Source organism: Stegostoma tigrinum, chromosome 17 (genome assembly GCF_030684315.1).
Source record: "Stegostoma tigrinum isolate sSteTig4 chromosome 17, sSteTig4.hap1, whole genome shotgun sequence".
NCBI lineage: Eukaryota > Metazoa > Chordata > Chondrichthyes > Orectolobiformes > Stegostomatidae > Stegostoma > Stegostoma tigrinum.
Window position 1 is genome coordinate 36,507,275 of NC_081370.1, and position 22,174 is coordinate 36,529,448.

At 40.1% G+C, this 22,174-nt stretch overlaps 1 protein-coding gene and 1 non-coding gene across 2 annotated transcripts in view; both read right to left on the reverse strand.

Annotated features, from left to right (window-relative positions):
• Positions 1 to 6,612: 6,612 nt before the first annotated feature.
• The window catches only part of LOC125459504 (eukaryotic translation initiation factor 4 gamma 2-like), a 36,777-nt gene continuing 21,215 nt past the window's right edge, over positions 6,613 to 22,174 (reverse strand). Inside the window, exons 6-23 of the mRNA XM_059651844.1 lie at positions 19,885 to 19,987; positions 18,657 to 18,791; positions 18,495 to 18,561; positions 18,264 to 18,415; positions 16,705 to 16,815; positions 15,470 to 15,553; positions 15,291 to 15,389; positions 15,064 to 15,205; positions 14,792 to 14,952; positions 13,604 to 13,717; positions 13,037 to 13,165; positions 12,415 to 12,513; positions 11,578 to 11,793; positions 9,396 to 9,654; positions 8,750 to 8,954; positions 8,014 to 8,219; positions 7,708 to 7,829; positions 6,613 to 7,503 (exon numbers count right to left, since the gene is read on the reverse strand). Of these exons, the coding sequence (XP_059507827.1) occupies positions 7,435 to 7,503; positions 7,708 to 7,829; positions 8,014 to 8,219; positions 8,750 to 8,954; positions 9,396 to 9,654; positions 11,578 to 11,793; positions 12,415 to 12,513; positions 13,037 to 13,165; positions 13,604 to 13,717; positions 14,792 to 14,952; positions 15,064 to 15,205; positions 15,291 to 15,389; positions 15,470 to 15,553; positions 16,705 to 16,815; positions 18,264 to 18,415; positions 18,495 to 18,561; positions 18,657 to 18,791; positions 19,885 to 19,987 (2,473 nt within the window). The 3' untranslated portion in view covers positions 6,613 to 7,434. The remainder of the gene's footprint in view (positions 7,504 to 7,707; positions 7,830 to 8,013; positions 8,220 to 8,749; positions 8,955 to 9,395; positions 9,655 to 11,577; positions 11,794 to 12,414; positions 12,514 to 13,036; positions 13,166 to 13,603; positions 13,718 to 14,791; positions 14,953 to 15,063; positions 15,206 to 15,290; positions 15,390 to 15,469; positions 15,554 to 16,704; positions 16,816 to 18,263; positions 18,416 to 18,494; positions 18,562 to 18,656; positions 18,792 to 19,884; positions 19,988 to 22,174) is intronic.
• LOC125459587 (small nucleolar RNA SNORD97) lies at positions 13,324 to 13,571 on the reverse strand. The gene has a single exon (XR_007249054.1). It is a non-coding gene; the product is annotated as a small nucleolar RNA SNORD97 (small nucleolar RNA).

Here is a 22,174-nt window from a genome sequence, read left to right on the forward strand (position 1 = left end):
CTCAATGTCTCTGATTGAACAGTCCATTTTGTAACTAATTAGATAAACAGGTCTTTCACCCCAATTAGTTTGTGCTCAACATGAGGGTCATACAACCTCACTCTTCGGCAATGCTTTCTATTCTCGTTGACCAATGATGCCCACTACCGACTCCACAAATACAAGTGGGAAGTTACATGCCAAAAAGCTTTGCACTCCAACGCAACCTACCAAGAATGGACAACCACACTGGAACAAGTCATCAGCATACAAAGAAAGTCCAGCACAAAGAAAATAGCCCGACGAGAAAAACTATCCAAACTCACCCACAATGACAACACTGATAACACAAACATGGATCGAGAACATCAAGATCATTCCTGTATGGAGATTGCCGTTATAACTGCAGAGATGGCAAAAAGACTTGTCTGATGAAGGGTCTAGGCCCGAAACATCAGCTTTTGTGCTCTTAAGATGCTGTTTTGCCTGCTGTGTTCATCCAAATCCACACTTTGTACTTCTTCCGTAAGTCAGTTGCTCTTTAGTGTCAATTCCAGTACAGCCAGGAATCCTTCAATGCAACAATCACTATTTACATTCATAAAACATTAAACTAGCCAGAGACAATTTGTCATACTGCTAGACATATCAGGAAGGCAGACACCCCATATCACCAATAGCATTAAAAGGACAGCACCCTGTAACTGCTGGATCTATGCCTCAATCCACTTCACCTTCAATGTCTGTATATTCAAACAAATCAAACAGAACACCAATGGGATCCCCAATATCCGGACTGATTGCTGAAGCTGTAATGCAAGGGTTAGAGCAGACAGCGCTCCCTACTACACAACCCAAACTTTGGGTCCACAATGTAGATGACACCTTCATGACTATTAACACAACAACTAGAAGAAACCCATGACACAAACAACATTCTCACCTGAATAAAATTCACAAAAGAAGAGAACAATAACTGTTTACATTCTACCATTGTGTCTAGGAAGACTAAAAACAGGGAACTCCAGACTAGTGTACACAGAAAGACCACACATACAGGCCAGATACTTAATTACTCCAGTAACCACCCCAACACCCATACACTAAGCTGCATCAGGACATCTGAATGAGCCACAACACCCCGCAGCAACCTGGAATTGTGCAAAAGCAGAACAGGAGCACAGAATTTTTAAAAAGGAATGGATACCCAAAAAGCTCAATCCACTGTTACCTTTGTGATAGACCACAACATAGCCAGACAAATTAGTCACCCTACTGTACATCAGAGATGACCACAAGACTACTCAGACCCCTAGGTATCAGGGTAGCCCACAAAACCAACAACCTCCCTGCGACAGCTACTGACAAGTGTAAATGATCCCAATACCCACAACCAATAAAACTAAGTGTGATATACAAAATACCATGCCAGTACTGACAAACATTACATAGGCCAAACTGCAAGAAAACAATAAAGGATACACAAAACACCAACTAACCAAGAAACACAACCAGTTCTCATTGGTCTCAATACACATGGGCAAAGGACATGAATTTTACTGGGACAATGCATCCATAATAATGAGCCAAACAGAGACATGCCAGGGAATTACTGGGGGCCTGTCATTCTAACTGGAACTCCAAACACATCAAACTGGACCCGATATAAGATAGGAACGATATTTCTCTAGGCTTGTGTCTGCTAAGGGTAAAGTTGGGAAAAAAGTATAAACAAGAAAAAAAAATTCTATGATCTTTCCAAATTGTTTCATATAGAAAACTAGCTATTTTGTGTAGTAGATTTGTTCTTTTCTTGAAAGTTCGTTGGCAGTCTCTTGTGACTATGTTCAGTGACTGACAATTGAATTGTAAATACAAAATCTACCAAGCCAGATTTCAATCTGGGATATGACTGGTCCAGTTTTACCATCAGTTGAGATTATAACGATGAATACCTTGCATTATGTTCTCTAGTTTTAGATTCTCCAACAACTAGAAATATTCATTTTCTACCAACCATGTCCAGGACATTCATAAATCAAAAATCTAATTTTTCACTGCAGCTGTTATTTCTCAGTCCTCATTGAAATGTAATATTCTGAGGGTTTGATAGGTTAGATGCTGAAAGGTTGATTTTCTTGACCAAAAAAGTCTAGAACTAGGGCTCCAAGGACACTACTGCTGTACAAGATCTCCTTTAGTTTTGTTCCTATCCAACAAGTGATCATTGCAAACACTGACAATTCATCTGAATCGAATCAGCAAGTGAACAAAACAAAAATCTGCAAAGAGCAAAGACTCTGGAGTAAGGCAATCAAACCAGTTCAACATTACTATGAGAGACAATGGAAACTGCAGATGCTGGAGAATCCAAGATAATAAAATGTGAGGCTGGATGAACACAGCAGGCCCAGCAGCATCTCAGGAGCACAAAAGCTGACGTTTCAGGCCTAGACCCTTCATCAGAGAGGGGGATGGGGTGAGGGTTCTGGAATAAATAGGGAGAGAGGGGGAGGCGGACCGAAGATGGAAAGAAAAGAAGATAGGTGGAGAGAGTATAGGTGGGGAGGTAGGAGGGGATAGGTCATTCCAGGGAAGATGGACAGGTCAAGGAGGTGGGATGAGGTTAGTAGGTAGATGGGAGGAAGGGATGGGTGAGAAGAACAGGTTAGGGAGGCAGAGACAGGTTGGACTGGTTTTGGGATGCAGTGGGTGGAGGGGAAGAGCTGGGCTGGTTGTGTGGTGCAGTGGGGGGAGGGGGCAAACTGGACTGGTTGAGGGATGCGGTGGGGGAAGGAGATTTTGAAGCTGGTGAAGTCCACATTGATACCATTAGGCTGCAGGGTTCCCAGGCAGAATATGAGTTGCTGTTCCTGCAACCTTCGGGTGGCATCATTGTGGCACTGCAAGAGGCCTATGATGGACATGTCGTCTAAAGAATGGGAGGGGGAATGGAAATGGTTTGCGACTGGGAGGTTGTTTGTTGCGAACTGAGCGGAGGTGTTCTGCAAAGCAGTCCCCAAGCCTCCGCTTGGTTTCCCCAATGTAGAGGGAGCCACACCGGGTACAGTGGATGCAGTATACCACATTGGCAGATATGCAGGTGAACCTCTGCTTAATGTGGAATGTCATCTTGGGGCCTGGGATAGGGGTGAGGGAGGTGGTGTGGGGGCAAGTGTAGCATTTCCTGCGGTTGCAGGGGAAGGTGCCGGGTGTGGTGGGGTTGGAGGGCAGTGTGGAGCAAACAAGGGAGTGTGGGAACAAAGAATGGGAAGATTCTAAAACTAGCTGGTCAATGCAATAAAAAAAAAACAAAACACAGCGCAAAGAGGCATTAAAAAAACAAACTTGCCCACACATAATCCATGAACTTCCTCTTACCTATTCTTTTCTCACTGGTTTATATTTAACAATGTTAACACTGTTTTGTAAACTCCATAATCTCACCACTCAAATCCTGCCAAATACATTTTAAATAGGTTCAGGGAGTTAAGACTGTCCACTACAGTACAGCCTCGGGTCAATCAGAACCCTGAAAATTGAGATTGTACGAGAGCAGAAGTCCATCGAAACAATTATTTTCCCCATCCACCACTGCAGTGCAGGTCATTCCTATCATTACAGCTATCTAACAGGTCTACTCTGCCTTGGCACCACAAAAGGCACTTAATTTTTTTATTATCAGTTCATTGACTAATTAGAAGTAAGAGGGTGACTGTACTGGTTGTGTCAACATTTTTATTCAAAAATGTCTCAACCCTCATTTTGGCAAGCTCTCCACATACAAATTCAGCAGGCAACCAGCTAACATTTCAGGTCTGGTGACCTTTCCCCAGAACTGATGGTAGGTCCGACAGCTTTTCCAGCAATTCTGTCTTTCGTTCTGGTTTACAGCATCCTCAATTCTTTAAGTTTAAAAATCTGCAAGGGAGGTTTTTAGAAACATGATACAAAAGCAAGTTGTGTTAAACCTTCATATTGGAAAAAAATATCACTGGTCTTTGCCACTGGAATACCATGGTAATTCTGAAACTTCAAGGAAATGTAAAACCCTGACAATGAGCGCATAGGTGCACTATGAGGGAGGGAGGGAGGGCGGGAGCGCGAGCTTCCTTCCTAATGGAGGATGTCAAAAACATGGCCAAATAACCACAAGATTTTTAAAAAGTCAAAAATATCTAGAAAGAATTGCTCATCTTCCCTGCAAGTTGGAATCCAGAACATGTGAAAAGGCAATAATTCCATAACCAGTTTCAAATAGGTAGAACAAAAAACGAACTTTAAAAATATATTCCAAACAGCAGAAATATGGTTTTAGTGTAGACTTGATTGTCCCATCAAGTTTGTTATTCCATCTGGTTTCTGCCAGTTAGTTTTATTAATACGCTGCCGTGTTCACAAACTCACTAATACGAATGAAAAGTGTGACTCAAAAAGTTTAAAATGACTATATTTAGACAAATTAATTGCTCCAAACTGGGAAAAAAACTCTCCAACCATGGGCTTCACCAAAAGTATTTTTCTTCAACTCACTCCAATTTGATGTCAAATTGTTACTTGAGACACCAAGTTGGAAGTTCAGGCTAAAAAGGTGCTCAAGCTATAGACTTAAGAAAAAAAAAGTCCAAGAAGGTGATTCACTGCACATCCAGTTTTATTTGCATTGATAAAACCTTAAACACTGGGTCAGAAAGCATTTCTGCTACAAAAAGTTAAAACTGAAATATGGCTTGTCACAAGGAACCAACCTGTAATTACAGAGAAGATATTCAAAAAAGAACTTAAGTAGCCCAGCCTCATGGTTATGTCAATTGAGAAATCATGCTCAAATTCAATTCAACTCAAATTTAATCCATCTACCCGCCACAGATCTAGAGCCTTTCATGCTCTTGTACAGCCAATTATACTGATGTATAATAGTTCTCCAGATTAACAATTTAAAACAAATAATTTGGCTCCTTAAAACTTTAAATCCAAATACCCAGAGGGTTAGTACTACATAGGGTAGGATGCAAGTGCTCAGCTATAAACTGTAATAAAGTGCACTTTTAAAATCAATTCTAATGCTTTGCACATTTAGGTTAAACAAAGTTGTTTTGATACATTGAAGTCAGTTATACAAATGAAGGGCAGTTTTAGTCCAACTGACCAAAATCAATAAAGTTTACAGCAGAATAAGCTAGGGTCAAGGAGCTGACTGATTCCAGAGAGAGAGAGGATAGGAACAAAAAGATTTTAAAACTCAAACATGGTTAAATCGAGGAGACAAGATCCCTCTTGTCTCATGATTAATGTCTCCTAAACAAAATCAATGGGTTTGCCTTTAGCCATCATTATAATAGTTTACCTTGTTTTCAGGAAGATTACAAGTACAACATGGATCTTGTCACAAAAACAAGCAGGAATGACCATAGTCTGGTGACAAAGAAAATACATTAATTGCTTATACAAATGAGCACATTTGTCTGACAATGCTCAAAAAAAGGAATCAGTTATAAAAATCAGGTATGTAATTTAAAAATATTGATCAAGCCCTTGTAAAATTTGAATTAAGATGCCTGGATAACTAAATGGACAAAGCACAAAAATGCAAGACTGCACCAAAATAAAGATAAAACTCCACCTCTTCCAGATCCAGCTGCTTATTTCAACTTTAACCTCATTCTCGTCTCCAGATTACAGAACGGCAGCAGTGTAGTCAGAACGATCATACAGTCTGCTGTTTTTTTGGCCAAAATCCTTACATTCACCCAAAGATTCAGGTGCTTACCAAAATCTCAATCCTAGAACGTTAGTCTTTAAAATGAGAAGTGATTGAATATTAGATTTGTATCTTAACTGTCAAAGGTGGTTAGTTCCATTGTTTGCAGTAGATATTATAAAATATATTTGTTCAATTCTGCCTCCTCCCACTGTTGTCTTTAAAGACTTAAGTAGTGATGAAGCTTAGACCTTCTATTTGTCCATTGACTCAGACATCAGGCTGGGCTTTCCACCTCTGGTTCAAAAGACGGAAGCAGAGATCCATTCTTATCAATTGAGTGGGATGTTTAGTGGCAAGTGAGTTCTTCAAATTTAAAAACATTTAAATTTTGGAATGAAAAACCAAAAAGTTTGAAACCAGAAGTATTATTGACCAAATGGAAATAGAATGCATCTAGAAATTACCCTGACTTATAGCCTGGGCAGCAAAGCAAGTTGGCAAATGTATACACTGCATATTCAGTAATAGGCAATTCTTCCATGTATCAGTCTAGCATATCAGAAAGAATAATAAAAAATCAGTAATAACAAAGCTTTGCACATTAACCCAATGAAATGCAGTTTATTCAGCATGTTACGAGTCATGTCCGCTGCCATAAGAGGCTAATGAACGCACCTCTACTCCCCAGTAAGCACTTAGTTCCTCACATTTTAAGGCTGTATCAAAGAAAACTTCAGCACCATTTATATTTATGACCATTTATGAAAATGACTGTACATGTCATGCAATATCCACAGCAGTATGAGGCTCAGCATAGAGACACTCACTCAACTTCTTACCACCGAGGGCAAGCAGGTTCTTTGTTACTAAAAGCTGGCATTCTATTAACATTACCAACTTCAAACAAAAATCAACAGGAAAAGACGACATCAAGTATCACAATGTTTATTATAGATACAAGTTACTTGTACAAAATCAGGGCAAGTGAACAAGTAGTGAACACAAATCGATAAATTAAGTAGGCTTCATTTTGTTACCATCACGTAAAGGGGTCCAAAGGAAAAAAGGTTAGTTCCATTAATCTCAGCTTTGAAGTTCTCTCCCTCCCCCATCTTATACAAGCACTTTAATGTCATTTTACCATGTCACAAGTGAAGTTTTATGCAGGTAAACTAGAGATTAAAGACTTATGCCTATGTTCAGGCTGTGGGATTTAAGCATAGCTAACCCTGGCACACACCTTAAAACAAAGCCCAATAGTGGAGGTAGAAATTTAGGCAAATTAATGTTACAGCTGCAACCCACTGATTACAGTTTCCAATTTATTTAGGTTTTTTAACAATCCAAGGGAAGAAAATCAAATATTGCAACGACTCAAGTATTTTGCTGAGCAAAGTGCATTTCTACAGTGTCTTGGTGTTGCTATTCAGTTTGTAAAAATCAACCAAATGTAGAACAGCAGCCAACAGCATTGTCTTCATTATAACTACTGCTTGCACTGAGTAAATTTAGGGTTCAGTTATTGCATGCTATTCATAGGTCATGAAGTTGCCTAAAAAGGTACTGTAATCTTAAGATTCAATGGTACACTACGCTTAAGACAAACTAAGGTTATGCAGAAGAAGTGAGCCATGGACATGCTCCTGCGCTAAATACTGCAAACAGTGGAATGAATCTCTGCAGTGGTTGGATGAACGCAGTTACATCACAGCAACAGTATATTTGCACTATTTTAAGGCTTTGGCCGGTTTTCAGTCACCTTCCTCTTCTTCAGATTCCTCCTCTTCTGCAGTTTCCAGCCAGGTTAGCCACTGATTCACCTGTAAGATCAAATCAAGTTTAATGAAAACAAATACAGCTCCAGACTGAAATCGTACAAGAGGGAGTACAAAACAAATACTACTGCAACATTTTAGCATCAGCTCCAAATCAGTTAGCAAAGCTTACACACAAGAGGGACATACATTTCAGCGTTACCTTACCTCTCAACTCAAGGTTTAAAAGTTAGAATTCTTCTCAGTTACCTGGAATAAAGCTTTGCCTTTTCCTGGGAATTCCTGGCTGATATCCTCTTTCCATGCTAAGAAGGCTTCCTCTTCTATTATTTCCATGTCATAAAAGTTCACAAAAAAGCGCAGTAACATACCTGGAAGTAAGAATCAACTCTCCAGTCAACATCTGGGAGCAAACAATGGCTACTTAAAACAGATGTTCAGGCAGCCATAAATTTGTTTTGTTCAAAAAAAAAACTGGCTGGAATACGTTAAAGCAACAATTTAAAACAGTTTTTCAAAAGATTAAGTTCAATCTTTTATTACATAGAATCTTACCTTTAGGGAAGTTGTGATTATAGCAGTGCACCTGCAATGCATACAAGGCGCTAACCTGCAGCTCAGTGTGGTCATGCAGGAACTTCTGCATTACTGGCTTAAAGGACAAGAGTAGTTGCTTCTCCAGTTCCAACATTTCTTTGGAAGAAACGCTTGTTGGGTCACCAGTTTCAGCAGGGGCCATCTTTGAAATGTGCTGCAGGAAGCTAAAAGAGCAGGTTAACAACAATTAGTGAAGCACATTAGTAGGCAACTCAATAGTAACTGAAAATGGAGATTTTCACATGTCATTATTCCAGTCACATCAGTCCTCTGCTCAATATCCTACAAGCCTGATTTCAGTGGCTGCCCAAAAGAACATTTAGCCACAAATATATCCTTTAGTTTCAGATATTGTAACAAAATGATTTGTTAAAGTGCATTTAAGAGATTACATTCAGAGAAGCACCAATTTTTTTGGAAATTTGATTTCATTCAAAAATGAAGATAACAGATACAGGGTGCCAAACCTAAATTGGAGAGAGGAGTCATAACATTTGTCTGCTTTATAGTGGGGTACCCTGATCAGAAGAGATATCATGGATGAGGGGGCATGGAATTCTGGTGCTAAAGACACTGCCCAAGCAAAAACAATTGGCCACACTACTGTACCACACTCCCACTTGGAATGGAGAAGCTTAAAAAAAGGTGGAAGCTGCTAACTTCAGAATAGACCAACTTACTGCAATGCACATACCTGGTTAGAAGAATATTGACAAATCCTTTATCTGTATGCAATTTGGGAGAAATGTTATCCTTGATCCACTTATAAATGGCTTGAGGGGATGGGTCATTCTTGATCTGTTCTGCTAACTCTTTCTCCAATTTTAGTAGAGGGAATAAGAAACTGAGTCCTTTCCCCTCCAGAATCTCCAACATGCGATCCTTATTTTGGTCAATCTCTGAGGGAAAACAAACAAAATCAATCATACTAGACAACAGTACAAGTACAATTTGTTAAGTTAAAGACTGGCTACCACCGCTTTTAAAATAAGCATAGCCACATTATTCAAAGTCATGGGTACTTCCTTCCAAAAAAGTCATGTACGTAAAGCCATAAAGAGCAAAGTTATGCAAAGTAATGCCAGAGGTGCGTTTAACAACATCTAATATTCTGCAATAATTCTATTAAACCTTCATTCCAGCTTTCAAGTGGCGGGGGGGGGGGGGGGGGGGGGGGGCGCCATGGGGAGCGACTTGACTTTGGGCCAAAGAAAATCACAGTACAATTCAAAGCCCATTACTTTGCACGCAACAAGATGAACTGACTCAGTTGTCGATAGATCACCCCAGACTGAAGGCAAATAAGTTGAATTATTTTCGAGGACACTTGAAGGACACACCTGGCAGCATCTTTTGCATGTTGACCTTGCTCTGTTGAAAAAGGTCAGTCAGCCACTCTCGATCCTTTAATTTGGCAAGCTGCTGTAGACAAAGCAGGAAAAGGGGGAAGTGGGTTCCATTCTCAAAGGGCTGGGCAAGCTCCAAGAGGGTCACAAGTTCAGAGATGACGGCACGTGCTGCAAACTGGGCCAAGTACGATTTCACCAGAGGGATATCCCCCTCCAGCTTGGGGCACTGCTCCAATACATTCAGGAAAGCCTGCAAGCCAGAGAGTTATGGGAATTTACAGTTTTCATGAATCAAGAATACAAAATAGTTCAGCCAGTTTGTAAAATATCTTGCATGTATTACTATGTGTAATTTAGTAAGCTATTTATGCCCTTTACCTGACATAGGAATAGCCAATCCTGCAGAATTTGAAAGGCGACATTAATATAATATAGATGCAGAGAAAATAATGCAGTTTGTGTTTAAACACCAAATACATAATTTGGTTTGCTTTCTTTTCACAATTACTTTCTCCTGCACTCCCAACTCAGCTCTGCCTGGACCAAATTAAAAACTTAGCTGGAGATCTGACGTCTATCAATGAGGAGGATTGCCAACTTGAGAGAAATCAAGGCAGCAAAAAAAAAGGGACACAAGATAGCTTTGGCAAATAGGGTTAAGGAGGATCCAAAGGGATTCTACAAATATATATTAAGGGCAAGTGAGTTACTCTGGAGAGAATAGGACCCCTTAAAAGGTTGCCTATGCATGGATCCATGGGAGATGGGTCAGGTACTCAGTATTTTGCATCAGCAGGTACATTATGGCAGCTACAGAATGTAGGGTAATAAATAGCAAAATCTTGAAAAATGTCCACATTAGAGATGGTGAAGCTGCACTAGGAAGTTTGAGGAAGGGTCACAGGACCCAAAAGATTAACTGATTTCTTCAGATGCTGCCAGACCTGCTGAGCTCTTCCAGCACTCAGTTTCTGTTCCTGATTTACAGCATCCACAGTTCTTTTGGTTTTTATTTTGAAGGCAGCAGCACTGTGGATGCGATCTATATAGGCTTCAGTAAGGCATTTGACAAGGTTCTGCATGGTAGATTGTTGGATACAGAACTGGCTTGAATGTAGGAGATAGAAGTTAGAGGGTAGGTTTTCATTCAGAAAAGCAGTGTGACTACTGGTGTGCCACAAGTATGGATATTGGGGCCATTCACTTGTCACTTAGGAGGAATAATGTGGATGTGAACATCGGTATGGTTTGTAAGTTTGTATATGACAAAATTGGTGGTAAAGTGCAACAGCCAAAAAAGGTTACTTCAGATACAACAGGACCTCAGATAAGTCAGTGGGCCAAGGAGTAACAGACAGAGTTTAGATATACATAAGGTGCTAAGTTTTGAAAGACAAATCAGGGCAGGACTCATATCCTTAATGGTAGGGCCCTACGGAGTACTGCCAAACAAAGGTGGAGTGCAAGTGCTCCTTGAAAGCAGAGTCACAGGTAGACAGGACAGTGAAGGCAGCATTTGGTATGCTCGCCATTATTAGTCAGTTCACTGAGTATAGCAGGTGGGAGGCCATGCTGCATTGGTTGGGCCATTTTTGCCATGCTGCATTAAATTCTGGGTCTCCCTGCTACAGGGTGGGTATTGTGAAACTTGAAAAATGGCTCAGACAAGATTTACAAGGCTGTTGCCAGGTTGGAAAGTTCGAGCTGTAGGGAGGTGCTGAATACACAGTGGCTGCATTCCCTACAGCAGAGGCAAAGGGGTCATTTTATAAAGGTTTTCTAAATCATGAGGGGTATAGATAGTTTGAATGGTTATGGTCTTTTCCCCAGGGTAGCAGAGTCCAAAACTAAAAAGGCATTAATGAGAGATGGGAAAGATCTAAAAAGGAGCCAAGGGGCAACATTTTCACAAAGCTGGTGGTACATGTATGAAAATGAGCTGCAAGAGAAAGTCGTGCAGGCAGGCATAAATTACAACATTTAAAATGCATCAGAATAGGTATATGAACAGGAAGGGTTTTAACAGATATGGGCCAAATGCTGGAAAGCCATAACTAGATTAATTTAGAATATCTTATCAGCATAGACAAGCAGGACCAAAGGGTCCACTTCCATACTGTGCACAACAACGCTAAGAGACATCAACCCTTTAGACTTTAAAAAGGTTACTTACTTGCATGAAGTTTTCACCTGTTACAAGCCCCTCCTGTCTGAGTGCATTTATCAGAGTACTGGCTTGTTCTTTATCCTCGTCAGAGCGATCCAGAGTGTACACAATCATCTTGCTCAACATTTCTGGCAGAAAAGGCTTTGGTGCCTTCATCTCCTTCACTCCATTGACAGCATCTTTAACAGCAAGATTCGTCAGGTACTCGGTTAAGATAGTTTCCTACAGGGGGGAGAAACGTTTAATGTGAAAGACTTTAGCTGCAGTACGAGATCAAGTGAATGGTCAACTGTTTGGGAGGCAGGCAGGGGAAGACAGAGGTAAAGACCAAAAAAAAAGAGAACTTAGGTGTAGCATCACCAGTGACAACATTTAGCTGGTCTGTCACCTTCGAATGTGTCTGTGTAAGAAGAAGGTAAATTAAAAAACCGCTTGAGGCTCGGTCTGACAGCACCTTTGCAGACAAAAACCGTTAATACGAATCGAGTGACACTTTTTCAGGAGAAATAGTAGCTAGGAAAAACGGTGGTGGTCATATTGATGTCAGGGGGTGGAGTGAGAGGATAGGTGGAGACATTGCAAAAGCAAGGAGAAAAAGTTAGGTACGAGGGATGGATGATAGTAAGCCAAAGGAGAAAAGCTTTTTCTGGGGACAAAGTGGAGATGAAAATGGGTTGGCTCTGCTGAGAGCAGTCCAGGACAAAGACTAGATTGTAAGGGTTTAGGAGAGGGGACACAGAAGGTAGCACTCAGGCTCTAAAAAGATTGAGTTTAATTTAAAGGCTGCAGGATAATCTCACCTGTTCCTAGTCAAAAAGGAAAATGCCATTTATAAGCACTCACCGTCAGTTTCATCAATTCTTCTTTGGAAGGTGCTTTCTTGTTCTTCACAGGCTTCTCCTGAATCAAAGGTGGATTGGTTTTGAGACCTAGTTGAGGGGGCTAACAGGTAATACACAATTAGGTTTTGTAAAGACTGAGTAGTAAAAAGACATTATGGTGACTCAAAGCTGCATGTTAAAATCAGAAGCTAAAAAGAAATTCTAAATTCACTTTACCATTTTTGAATCAGCCCTGTACAAAATCTTGATATTAAATTTAATAGAAATGGAGCATACTGTACAGACCAAAGCACTTGTTTTCATTTAAACAAGATCATGACTGACTTCCAGCCTCCATCCCACTTTTCCATCAAATTTCCATACCTTATGATCAATCCACACAATCCAAAGTCTGTCTCAAGATTACTTAATCCTAGAGGCCATGAAAGCTTTAAGAATTCCCAAGATCACAACCCACTGAATAAAATTTCTTATCCTGAGATTATGACCCCTAGTTCCACATCCTTCTAAAATTGTGAAACAAAGACTACTTACCTAGTCCGGTCCCCTCAAAACTTGAGGAATATACTGATGCATTCAAGTAACAGGAAAGTCAAGTAAAAAATTAATAGAACAAACTGTACCTGCCCCAGGGGTGGAGTTTGAGTTCGAGGAGGCTGTGCACTTGGTGGAATCATAGTTGGTGTTTGTGGTTGCAGCTTGTGCACTAGATTTTTATTCAGTAAAAATGACTGTGCAGGCCTCAAACTGATCTACAATGAAAGAGACAAACATTAAGTGTCAATAATCACTTACAAGACACAAGTTAGTACTGCATGCAAATAAGAAGCACTCTGGTTTAATATGGTTTAAATACAGATCCAAATATCTGAAGAACAGCTGGTTATTTCGTCTGGTTCAAACCCTGTGGCTGCCCTCATCTTTCAAATCACGTTCACAGGACACTGGCCAGCTATCCATAAAGGTTTTACTTTTAAGGAACAGGAGTGGGGAAGGAAGGAAGGAAGGAGAGAAATAATAGAAAAAAAAAGCAGGGAGAGAAGCAAGAGGGGACTAGAGAAGTGGAAAAGGAGGTAGCAGTCAAGGCATGGCAAGTGGAAAGAATAGCTTGCCAGATTAGTCCTCGCAATAACGCGTCATTCCTTAATCATTGGGCACCGAACCATTGAATATGTCCAGATTCAGATTACCTCATCTGCATTGATCTGTCCTTTCTTTATGAACCGAGGAGGCATGCCCTTGGATTGTGTTGGTTGCTGGGATGAGTGTCCCTGGTTTTGTCCATGGTAATGCTGGTTCTGTCCCTGTAATAGAACACTGTCACTTCCTTGTGCCAACACTACCTGCTGCCAGGCTCAGCTTTAAACAGGACAAACATGCTCAACCAGAAGCTGAGCAGGTCCTGGATCCTGGTCCACTCCTTTCAAGTGCTTTTTTTTGTTTATCAGCAACTGAAGTCCAGAAGTTGGCTTCCAGATACAGGTTTTCCCAAACTGGAGGAACTCAAACTGAATCTACAAAAGCAGCACAAACGCAAGGACAGCCTCAAACATGCACTCTACAAGGCTACAGCTGCCCTCCAACCAGTGAAGTCAGTGCTTTACTGCTCAAGGTTGTTTGCAGATGTGCATCTCGGTTTAAAAAGTCTCAATTTCAAAACTACATTATTCCTCTTCCAAAAATTAGTCCAATAGTTTTAAGGTGCCAATCACATACCAGCTTCTTCAGAAACATTAATCCTACTTTTGCTTTCTAGACACTAAGTTTTCCCCAAGATATTTTCTTTCATTTTGCAAATCCTTGGCATGTGCCCTTTAAACTCAAAAGTGGAACAGCAAAATGCACCGGATCAATTAATCTCCAGATTCAAGGTGGTCTTGCAGGTGCTGAACAGTTGCTCAAGATATTCAGCCTAACATGTTACCTTAAACACTTCATACAATTAAAACAATTTGTACACCAAGAGAAACAAAGCTGTACTCTCCACATTTGTGCTGTCCAAAACAAATGATGCACAATTCTGTCCGACACAGGTTAAGTCACCATTTCGGTGCGCCTCAACACAAACGCATGCCTTGTCTTTAACCAAGTCTTCAAATCCACATGAACCATAACTGAACAAATTTGTTCCTCAGATTCCAGAGGGAGTGGAAAGAAGTAGCAGTTGAAAAGTGCCTTCAAAACTTAATTACATTCATTTCTGTATCGCATCAGCATTTAATCATTTGCATGCCTCATATTCAACAGTTCTCCATTCTGCATTACTGAAGTAGGCAGTTCCAAAATTAAAATGTAGGAATGGTAGCCAGTGCAATTCATAAGAGGATGAACAAGCTGTTAGCCATCTTTTCAAGAGAACATGTGCATTTATTTCTCACCTGATTAGATTTAAGGAAAGACTTGCTTCCCATTTCCCCAAACTGTGACTGAGGAGGTACATGCCCACCATGCCCATTAAAAAGTTGGTTGGAACGATGGCGCCCCATGGTAGGAGAGAATCTGTCTTGAATTACGCCTGGACCAGTACCAATTCCACTACCTTTTGACAGAAAGGTAAATTTAGAATTTTAGAAAATCAAAACTACCAGATGCAACTGTGGTAATAATTAATGTTAGTGATGCTGAAATAAAAAAAACAAACAATATTCACCTGGCATTTGTCCAAACATATCAGCAAGCCCTCCAAGTGGGTCTCTGTCAAATTTCCTTCCTGGTGGTATAAAAGGACCCTCCAGAAAGAAGTCATTCCTCATTCCTTGAGCCATAGCTGGTGGAATGAAAACTCCCAAATCCTACAGGCAACAGAAGCACAAGTCAGAGTCAGACACTGCATCCAACATGCAACAATTCCAAGTTTAGAACGATCTAAATACCCACCTTTACTGCATCTTGACGAATCTGGTTTATCGTCTTTGGTCCATTATCAATAAAAGCCTTGCGAGGAACCCAGCGGTGCTCACGCAACTCCACAGTATCCTATCCAAGAGGTGTAAATAAAGTTAGCTATGTTCAAGTTAGCTTTAAAAGTACTTTAGAAAAGGCAATAAATAAATTACCTGCAGCAGGAAACGAATCCTAGCTGGCAATTCCTTATTTTGCATCAAGGAACGCATCCGGGCAAAGTACTGATCCATTAGAGACTAGGAGTGGCAGAAAATTAAACAATTGATCACAAAGTCAATGAAGCAGATGTAATTGAAATACTAATGTTGACACTGAACACCTCAATGCACTAAATTGAAGCTATTTACTCAACACATCTTTCAACAGAAACCAAACAAGGACATTAAATGAAGGTCATGGACATTCATGAGCACAAGTTCTTCAGTGAACCACAACTAAATCCTTAGTTGCAACTTTAGCAAATACAAATCACAGCAAAGTTCGCAGAAACACTAGAATTTAATAGTCATGATCAATAATTTCACCCCCCAGCCCACTCTCCAAACCCCACACCCCTCCTCCAAAATTGAAAGACTTGGGTCAATTTGCAGCTACAGTATGAGCTGGGAACCAGAGTGTCACATTAAGTAGCCCTTCCTAAAGAGAAACTTGCTTCAGGTGTTTATTCTTCATCCCCAGCTCAAGACCAATCCAAAATTTCAGAATTGCTCAATCCCACCTGCAACCAAAGACATGTTAACGCTTGTATAGAACTTTGGTTCGACCAAATTTGGAATACTGCGTACAGTTCTGGTTGCCACGTTACCAAAAGGATGTGGATGCTTTGGAGAGGGCGCAGAGGAGGTTGACCAGGATGTTGCCTGGTATGGAGGACTCTAGCTATGAAGAGAAATTGAGTAGATTAGGATTATTTACATTAGGAAGATGGAGGTTGAGGGAGGATCCTGGTTGAGGTATAGACAGGGTGAATAGCGTGAAGCTTCTCCCCTCCACCATCGACACCACCCCCCCACCCCAACCCGGATTTCAAGGTGAGAGAGAGGGGAAGGTTTAAGGGAGATGTGTGGGAAGTTCTATACAGAGGGTGGCGGGTGATTGGAACGCATTGCCAGTGGATGTGGTAGAGGCAGGCACGATAACATCATTCAAGATGTATCTATATAGATACACGAATGGGCAGGGAGCAGAGGAATACAGATCCTTTGAAAATAGGCAGATTTAGATAGAAGATCTGGATGAGCACAGGCTTGGAGGGCCCAAGGGCCTGTTCCTGTGCTGTAATCTTGGTTCTTTGACTGCACAACCAGTGCGCCCGGATAGGAACAGTAATTGAACTAAACAAACAACTAAGCATTCTTAAAATATCCATCCCTGAAATGAACTTTACCTTGGCCTTTTCATGGTCTAGTCTGGGTCCTACTGTCCTCATTATCTGACAGAGGCACTCCAAATCCTCCCCCATATCCTTAAGTTGGATTCTCTTCTTCTTTTCCAAAAGCTGTAAGTGTAAAAAGGAACAGTATTATTTCACAATTGACCAAAACAAACATTAGAACAAAAGCAACCTTAAAACCATAACAGGCCAAACTCCTATGATATGAAGCAACTATAGTACATCCTAATGCATCATGACTAATGACAACTGAGACCTATCTTAGTGATCAGTACTATGTGACCAGAAGCTTTGCTCACAAGGAGCAAAAATGAAGTGCATGACAAAATATTCCTGCGAGCTGACTGAGGAAGGATCAGCAGTTGGGCAGAGGGCTTCAGCAAGAATACAAATATGGTTAAGGACACAGCAGTAGGTTAAACAAGGCTGGTCGATTCTCATTTTGGTTGGGAAAGGAGGAAAAAAAGGTTGACAACAAAAAAAAAAAATTGAAGCTTTAGTCCTTAATATTTTAGGAGGGAGTTTCAACAGAAACAAATGTTAGCCAATTTATTTTATCAGTAAGGTTGGGCAACATACATATTGTTGAAGCAGCTAATGGATGAGAAAGGTGACAACTGATAGTAGTACAACAAAAGCCTCTAACAATGTGCAAGGTGGACTGCAGAGCAGTATATTTTGGTAGAGTTGAGTTGGATAAAACAGAACAGCCTTTTGGAGTATGGATACAATTTTAGTAATGTATACATAACAAAGCTTCTTCCCATCTGCACGGCAATACTGATGAATAACAAGATGGGGATCTGCTGCTTGTTCAGGAAAAAAAGAACAGGCTGACTTCAAAGATGGGAACACCATGGCAAATTGAAAAATCTGCTAACTTGCACTGAGTATAACTGGCCTTAATCACTATTGGTGAGAATACTACCTAAAATTATGATCACACAAAAGTAGTTATTCCCACTATTTTCTCGTATCAGCTGAATGTTAAAATGCTAGCTATTTCAAAGGCTGTCAGATTTCCTCTCTGCTTAAGATACAGAAGCTCGAACATATGCACCAACAGGTTCAAGAACAACTTCCCTGTTTTTAGACTGATGAACGGACTCTAACTTCAAATAATGTTTATCTTGCTCACCGCACCTCCTTTTTATTTGTAACCTGTATGCATCACTAAGCACCCCATGATTGGTATGTCCTTGTTTTCTATGACCTGCCAGTATGGCTCACAAAACAAAAACAAAAAAAAGAGACAAACTTACTGTACTTGGGTATGTGACTATAATAAAATCAAATTTCAAAATCCTGACCCAGATGCCACTAGTTACTTCCTACTCCATTGCTATTACATTTCCATCCTAGAACTAAGCACCACGTGCAATTGAAACCAGGACCTCAATGCTTCCAAGTGCTTTAATTCAAATAAGGGTTTCCCCCCTTCAAACAGATGTTTGACCTTAAAACAGTTTAAGGTTTCTCTCAAAGCTCCTTCGTGAAGCTCAGTTTAGATATGAAACTACACAACAGATAGTCAGCAACACAAAAGGACTTACTGTTTTGATGCACTTATGAAGGATAGATTCGTGGATAAGATCAAGTTTGCCAAGCTCGCCAATGAATTTGATGTTGCCCAGCATTTTGATCTTGGCAATAGCCCGTTGCTCTTCCTCTTCATTTGAGAGAGGGCTATCATGCTTGTCATAGACTAATAAAAAACAAAAGCAAAATTGATATATTCCACCAACTTGCACAAAGTTTAAAACACAGTTTCACATTATACTTACTATCGACATTTCTGGTACGGTTTTCAAATTCATCTTGAAGCTTTGAAATTAAAAGGCGTCTGAATGTCTGAAGTGACAGCAAAACAGGGATCAGTGAACTGCATTGCAATATCAGTACACAAAAACTGAAGCCAGTAAACAAGACTAGCAGATGCTGCTTACCGTACTTTGCTTGTGGTGTTGCAGCAAACCCTCTGGAGTTGGGCCATCAAAGTTGGGAGCATCCTCTGCTAGACGCAGACATAACTGAGCATACAGTGAGCTATACTTGGGCTCTTCAAGGGCTTTGTCTACAATCTGTGGTAGAGAGATTCCAAGTAGAGGCACCTTTAAGTGCTGGGGCACAATAAATAGAATTCTCTCAACCGATCATCTAATACTTACACCAATTTATCTACATTTACAGGGTAGTTAGGAACAGTTCTAGATATGGTGAAGAAAGTCATAATTAATTGAGCACAAGTGGAGATATTGCAAATATAGGCAGCCACAAGGTCTTTTTTTTAAAAAAATGGCAGAAGTAGTGGATTGGTTAAATATTCCAAAATTCCGAGGATGCTGGAAGGTTCCAGGGGATTTAAAAAAAAGCTAAAATAAAGCCTTTATAAAAGGGGAGGCAGAAAATAGGAAAATTACAAACTAGTTTAAAATGTGGGGTTGGGAAATTGTTATACTCAGTTAAGGAATAACAGAGCATTTTAGAAAATCAAAACAATCCAGAGCTTGCATTTCAAAGGGCAAGTGGTATTTGATTAATTTGCTAGTTCAAGTATGTACCAAGGAGGATATGGGGATCCTGTAGATGTTGTATATCCATAAGACAACTGATCTAGTGTCTCACAAAAGGATCACCACAAGGTCACATGGGGACAGGGTTAATGCAGTAACTTGGATAGAAGCAGAATCAGGATAAATGGGGTATTTTTCTGGATGGCAGGACATAACCAGTGCTCTGGGCCCAACTATATGCAACGTACGTCAGTGACTCAGATGTAGGGATAGAAGGCATTCTAGCCAAGTCAGCAGACAGTGGGAAAATTGCAATGAAGAAATAAATTCACTAATGGATAATGCATTGACTAGGTAAATTCGACAGAAGTTTAACACGGACAAACGTGCAAGGTTATCTGGGATAAGGGAGGGCAGGATGTAGTAGCACTGGAGGCAGTTCAAAGGCCATTCACTGGATTGATTCTAGAGATGAAGAGTTTGCCTTTGGAGATTCAGCAGCTTAGGCTCAGACTCAAGTTCAGAAGAATGGCTGACGCTCTAGTGGAGGTATAAGCAGCTAAAAAAGGGGGATTGAGACAGTTGTCAGTATGCCTCACAAGAGGAAACATAGTTTTACACTAATGGGACTAAACAGTGATTACTATTAGAAATAACTCACCAATAAAATGATCCCTTTTAGGACCAGTTTACAGTCTACACCCACATTGAGGAGCTCAAGGCATAGCTTGTCAAACTTCTCTGGAGTAAGCTTGTTCAAAATGCTGAAAATGAGAGGATGATTAATACTTCAGATGTTAATTTTAACCTTCAATATTTAAATCTGGGAATGCATTTTCATTAAATCTACTCAATTAATGAAATAACCTGAAGTGGTTAGAATACTGCATCAGAAATACCAAACAACTACTTTGAACCACACTTACTGAAGATGCAAATAGCTGAATTATCAGCAACACAGCAGTGAAAGCTAACAGCACTGCATGCGTGCTTAAAAAAGATGAACGCTGGAAACAAAGCAGACATGAAGAAGTGAGATAACAAAGTGTAGAGCTGGATGAACACAGCAGGCCAAGCAGCATCTCAGGAGCACAAAAGCTGACGTTTCAGGCCTAGACCCTTCTTCAGAGAGGGGGATGGGGGGAGGGAACTGGAATAAAAACTAGAATAAAGACATGAAGTGAGATCCTCTAAAGGCCAAAAAAGTATTCAAGCTATAAACAACAATTCCTCAATTAGGGCATTGAAAGAACAGCACGTCAGGCATGTCAACGAAAATATTTTTTTTAAATTGCAGAATTCTCCAACACTATAGGATTAACAGGTTTATTAGCAATGTCCTGGTTTTGCCAAATTTAAGATTAGAATCAGTAAAACATCAGATCTCTATGGAGGGTCAACTAGGACTGAAGCATGGCAAGGGCAGGTCAACCTACTTGCTAAGGCTAGTTAGCAACAGCTGTCAGACTATCCCCTTACCAAATTTTCAAAAAGATTTAATAGCGATTTTAAATTTTTAAAAAGGGACCATTTTAAACAAATACATCAAAAAGGTCACAGCAAAAAAGTGAACTAAACATTGCATACACAATTCCATATAACCAATTAGATTTGAAATCAGATTTCAATTTGAACACAATGTCTGTAAAAGAAAATGCTAAACAGAATACAGGAGAAACTCAGACATTTGGAGACAGAAAATGTGTGGTGTGACTTCAAGCGTTGAGGTCACATGGATACTGCCAGACCTGCTAAGGGTTTCCAGCATTCACTGCCAATTTCTAAGATCCACACAAATTTATTTTCATTGCTGTAAAATCAAACTTGTTTTAAAAATTCATTTACAAACAGCAAGTGTTAGGTACCTGTAACTGAATTTACTGCTGAGCAAAACAAGTGAACAGATTACCAAGTAAAGTATGCACAATTGAAATGTGCTCACAATGGCAAAATGTCAGTGGGCACATGCAAACCTTTACAAACATTTGAGGAAATCCAGTCTTCAAAGTTTACAGGTTTCCACTAGAAAAGTTGAAGTTCTACAACAGATACAGGTTTTAGTAATATACGAACTGTGCATGGTCTTTAAATTTTTCCCCTGAAACAAGGGTGATTCCAAAAGTTGATGCTGCTGTTTCCAGATAGATTGGTGTCCATATTATTTTACAATTCTTTGAATACAACTGATCATTAACTGCTTATGAGTTACACATCACCATTCTTAGGTTTCAATAGCTGAACAAACTCATTAACCAGCCTGAGAATGGATGGTTCAGTCACTTTCAATACAGCAGATAAAAACCATTCAATACTCAAATCTCTCTTCCCCGCTGAAGGTTCCAAGATGCTGCTTGGCTTGTGTTCATCCAGGTCCACACTATCTCGGATTCTCCAGCATCTGCAGTTCCCATTATCTCCAATACTGAAATCAACCTCCTCCTCTTGTGGTATAGTTTTTGCAAGAAACTAACCAAGAATCAGGAAATTGCCTCACTACTTTATCTGCAGTATTTCCAAATTTTGTCCCTACTCATTTATCTATGCAATGTGATATTTGCCATGTGTCCTGCACTGCAAAGGGACCACATTTTGCAACTCATTAAAGCACCTTTGCAATTAGTCAATATTGTTTAAGCACCAAAAGTGCAGAACTTGCACTTTATTCCCAAGAACATCAATGCAGGAATGAGCAGATAATCTGGTGACAGCATAACCTTGACATTCTGACCAATGTTTATGCTGTCCTGCTCCCCTTCAAGGGTAATCTTCCACAATAACCAAGTAGACAGAACTTTGATTCGACATTTCATCTAAGATAACAGCACTGTAGTACTTCAATGTTATACTGGAGTCAGTTGCAATCTGGAACCTTCTCGGTAGCATTTGTGCTTCTAAAAATCAGTCACACCTGAAAGAGTACACCACCTAAAACAAACCGTAGAATTTTTGCA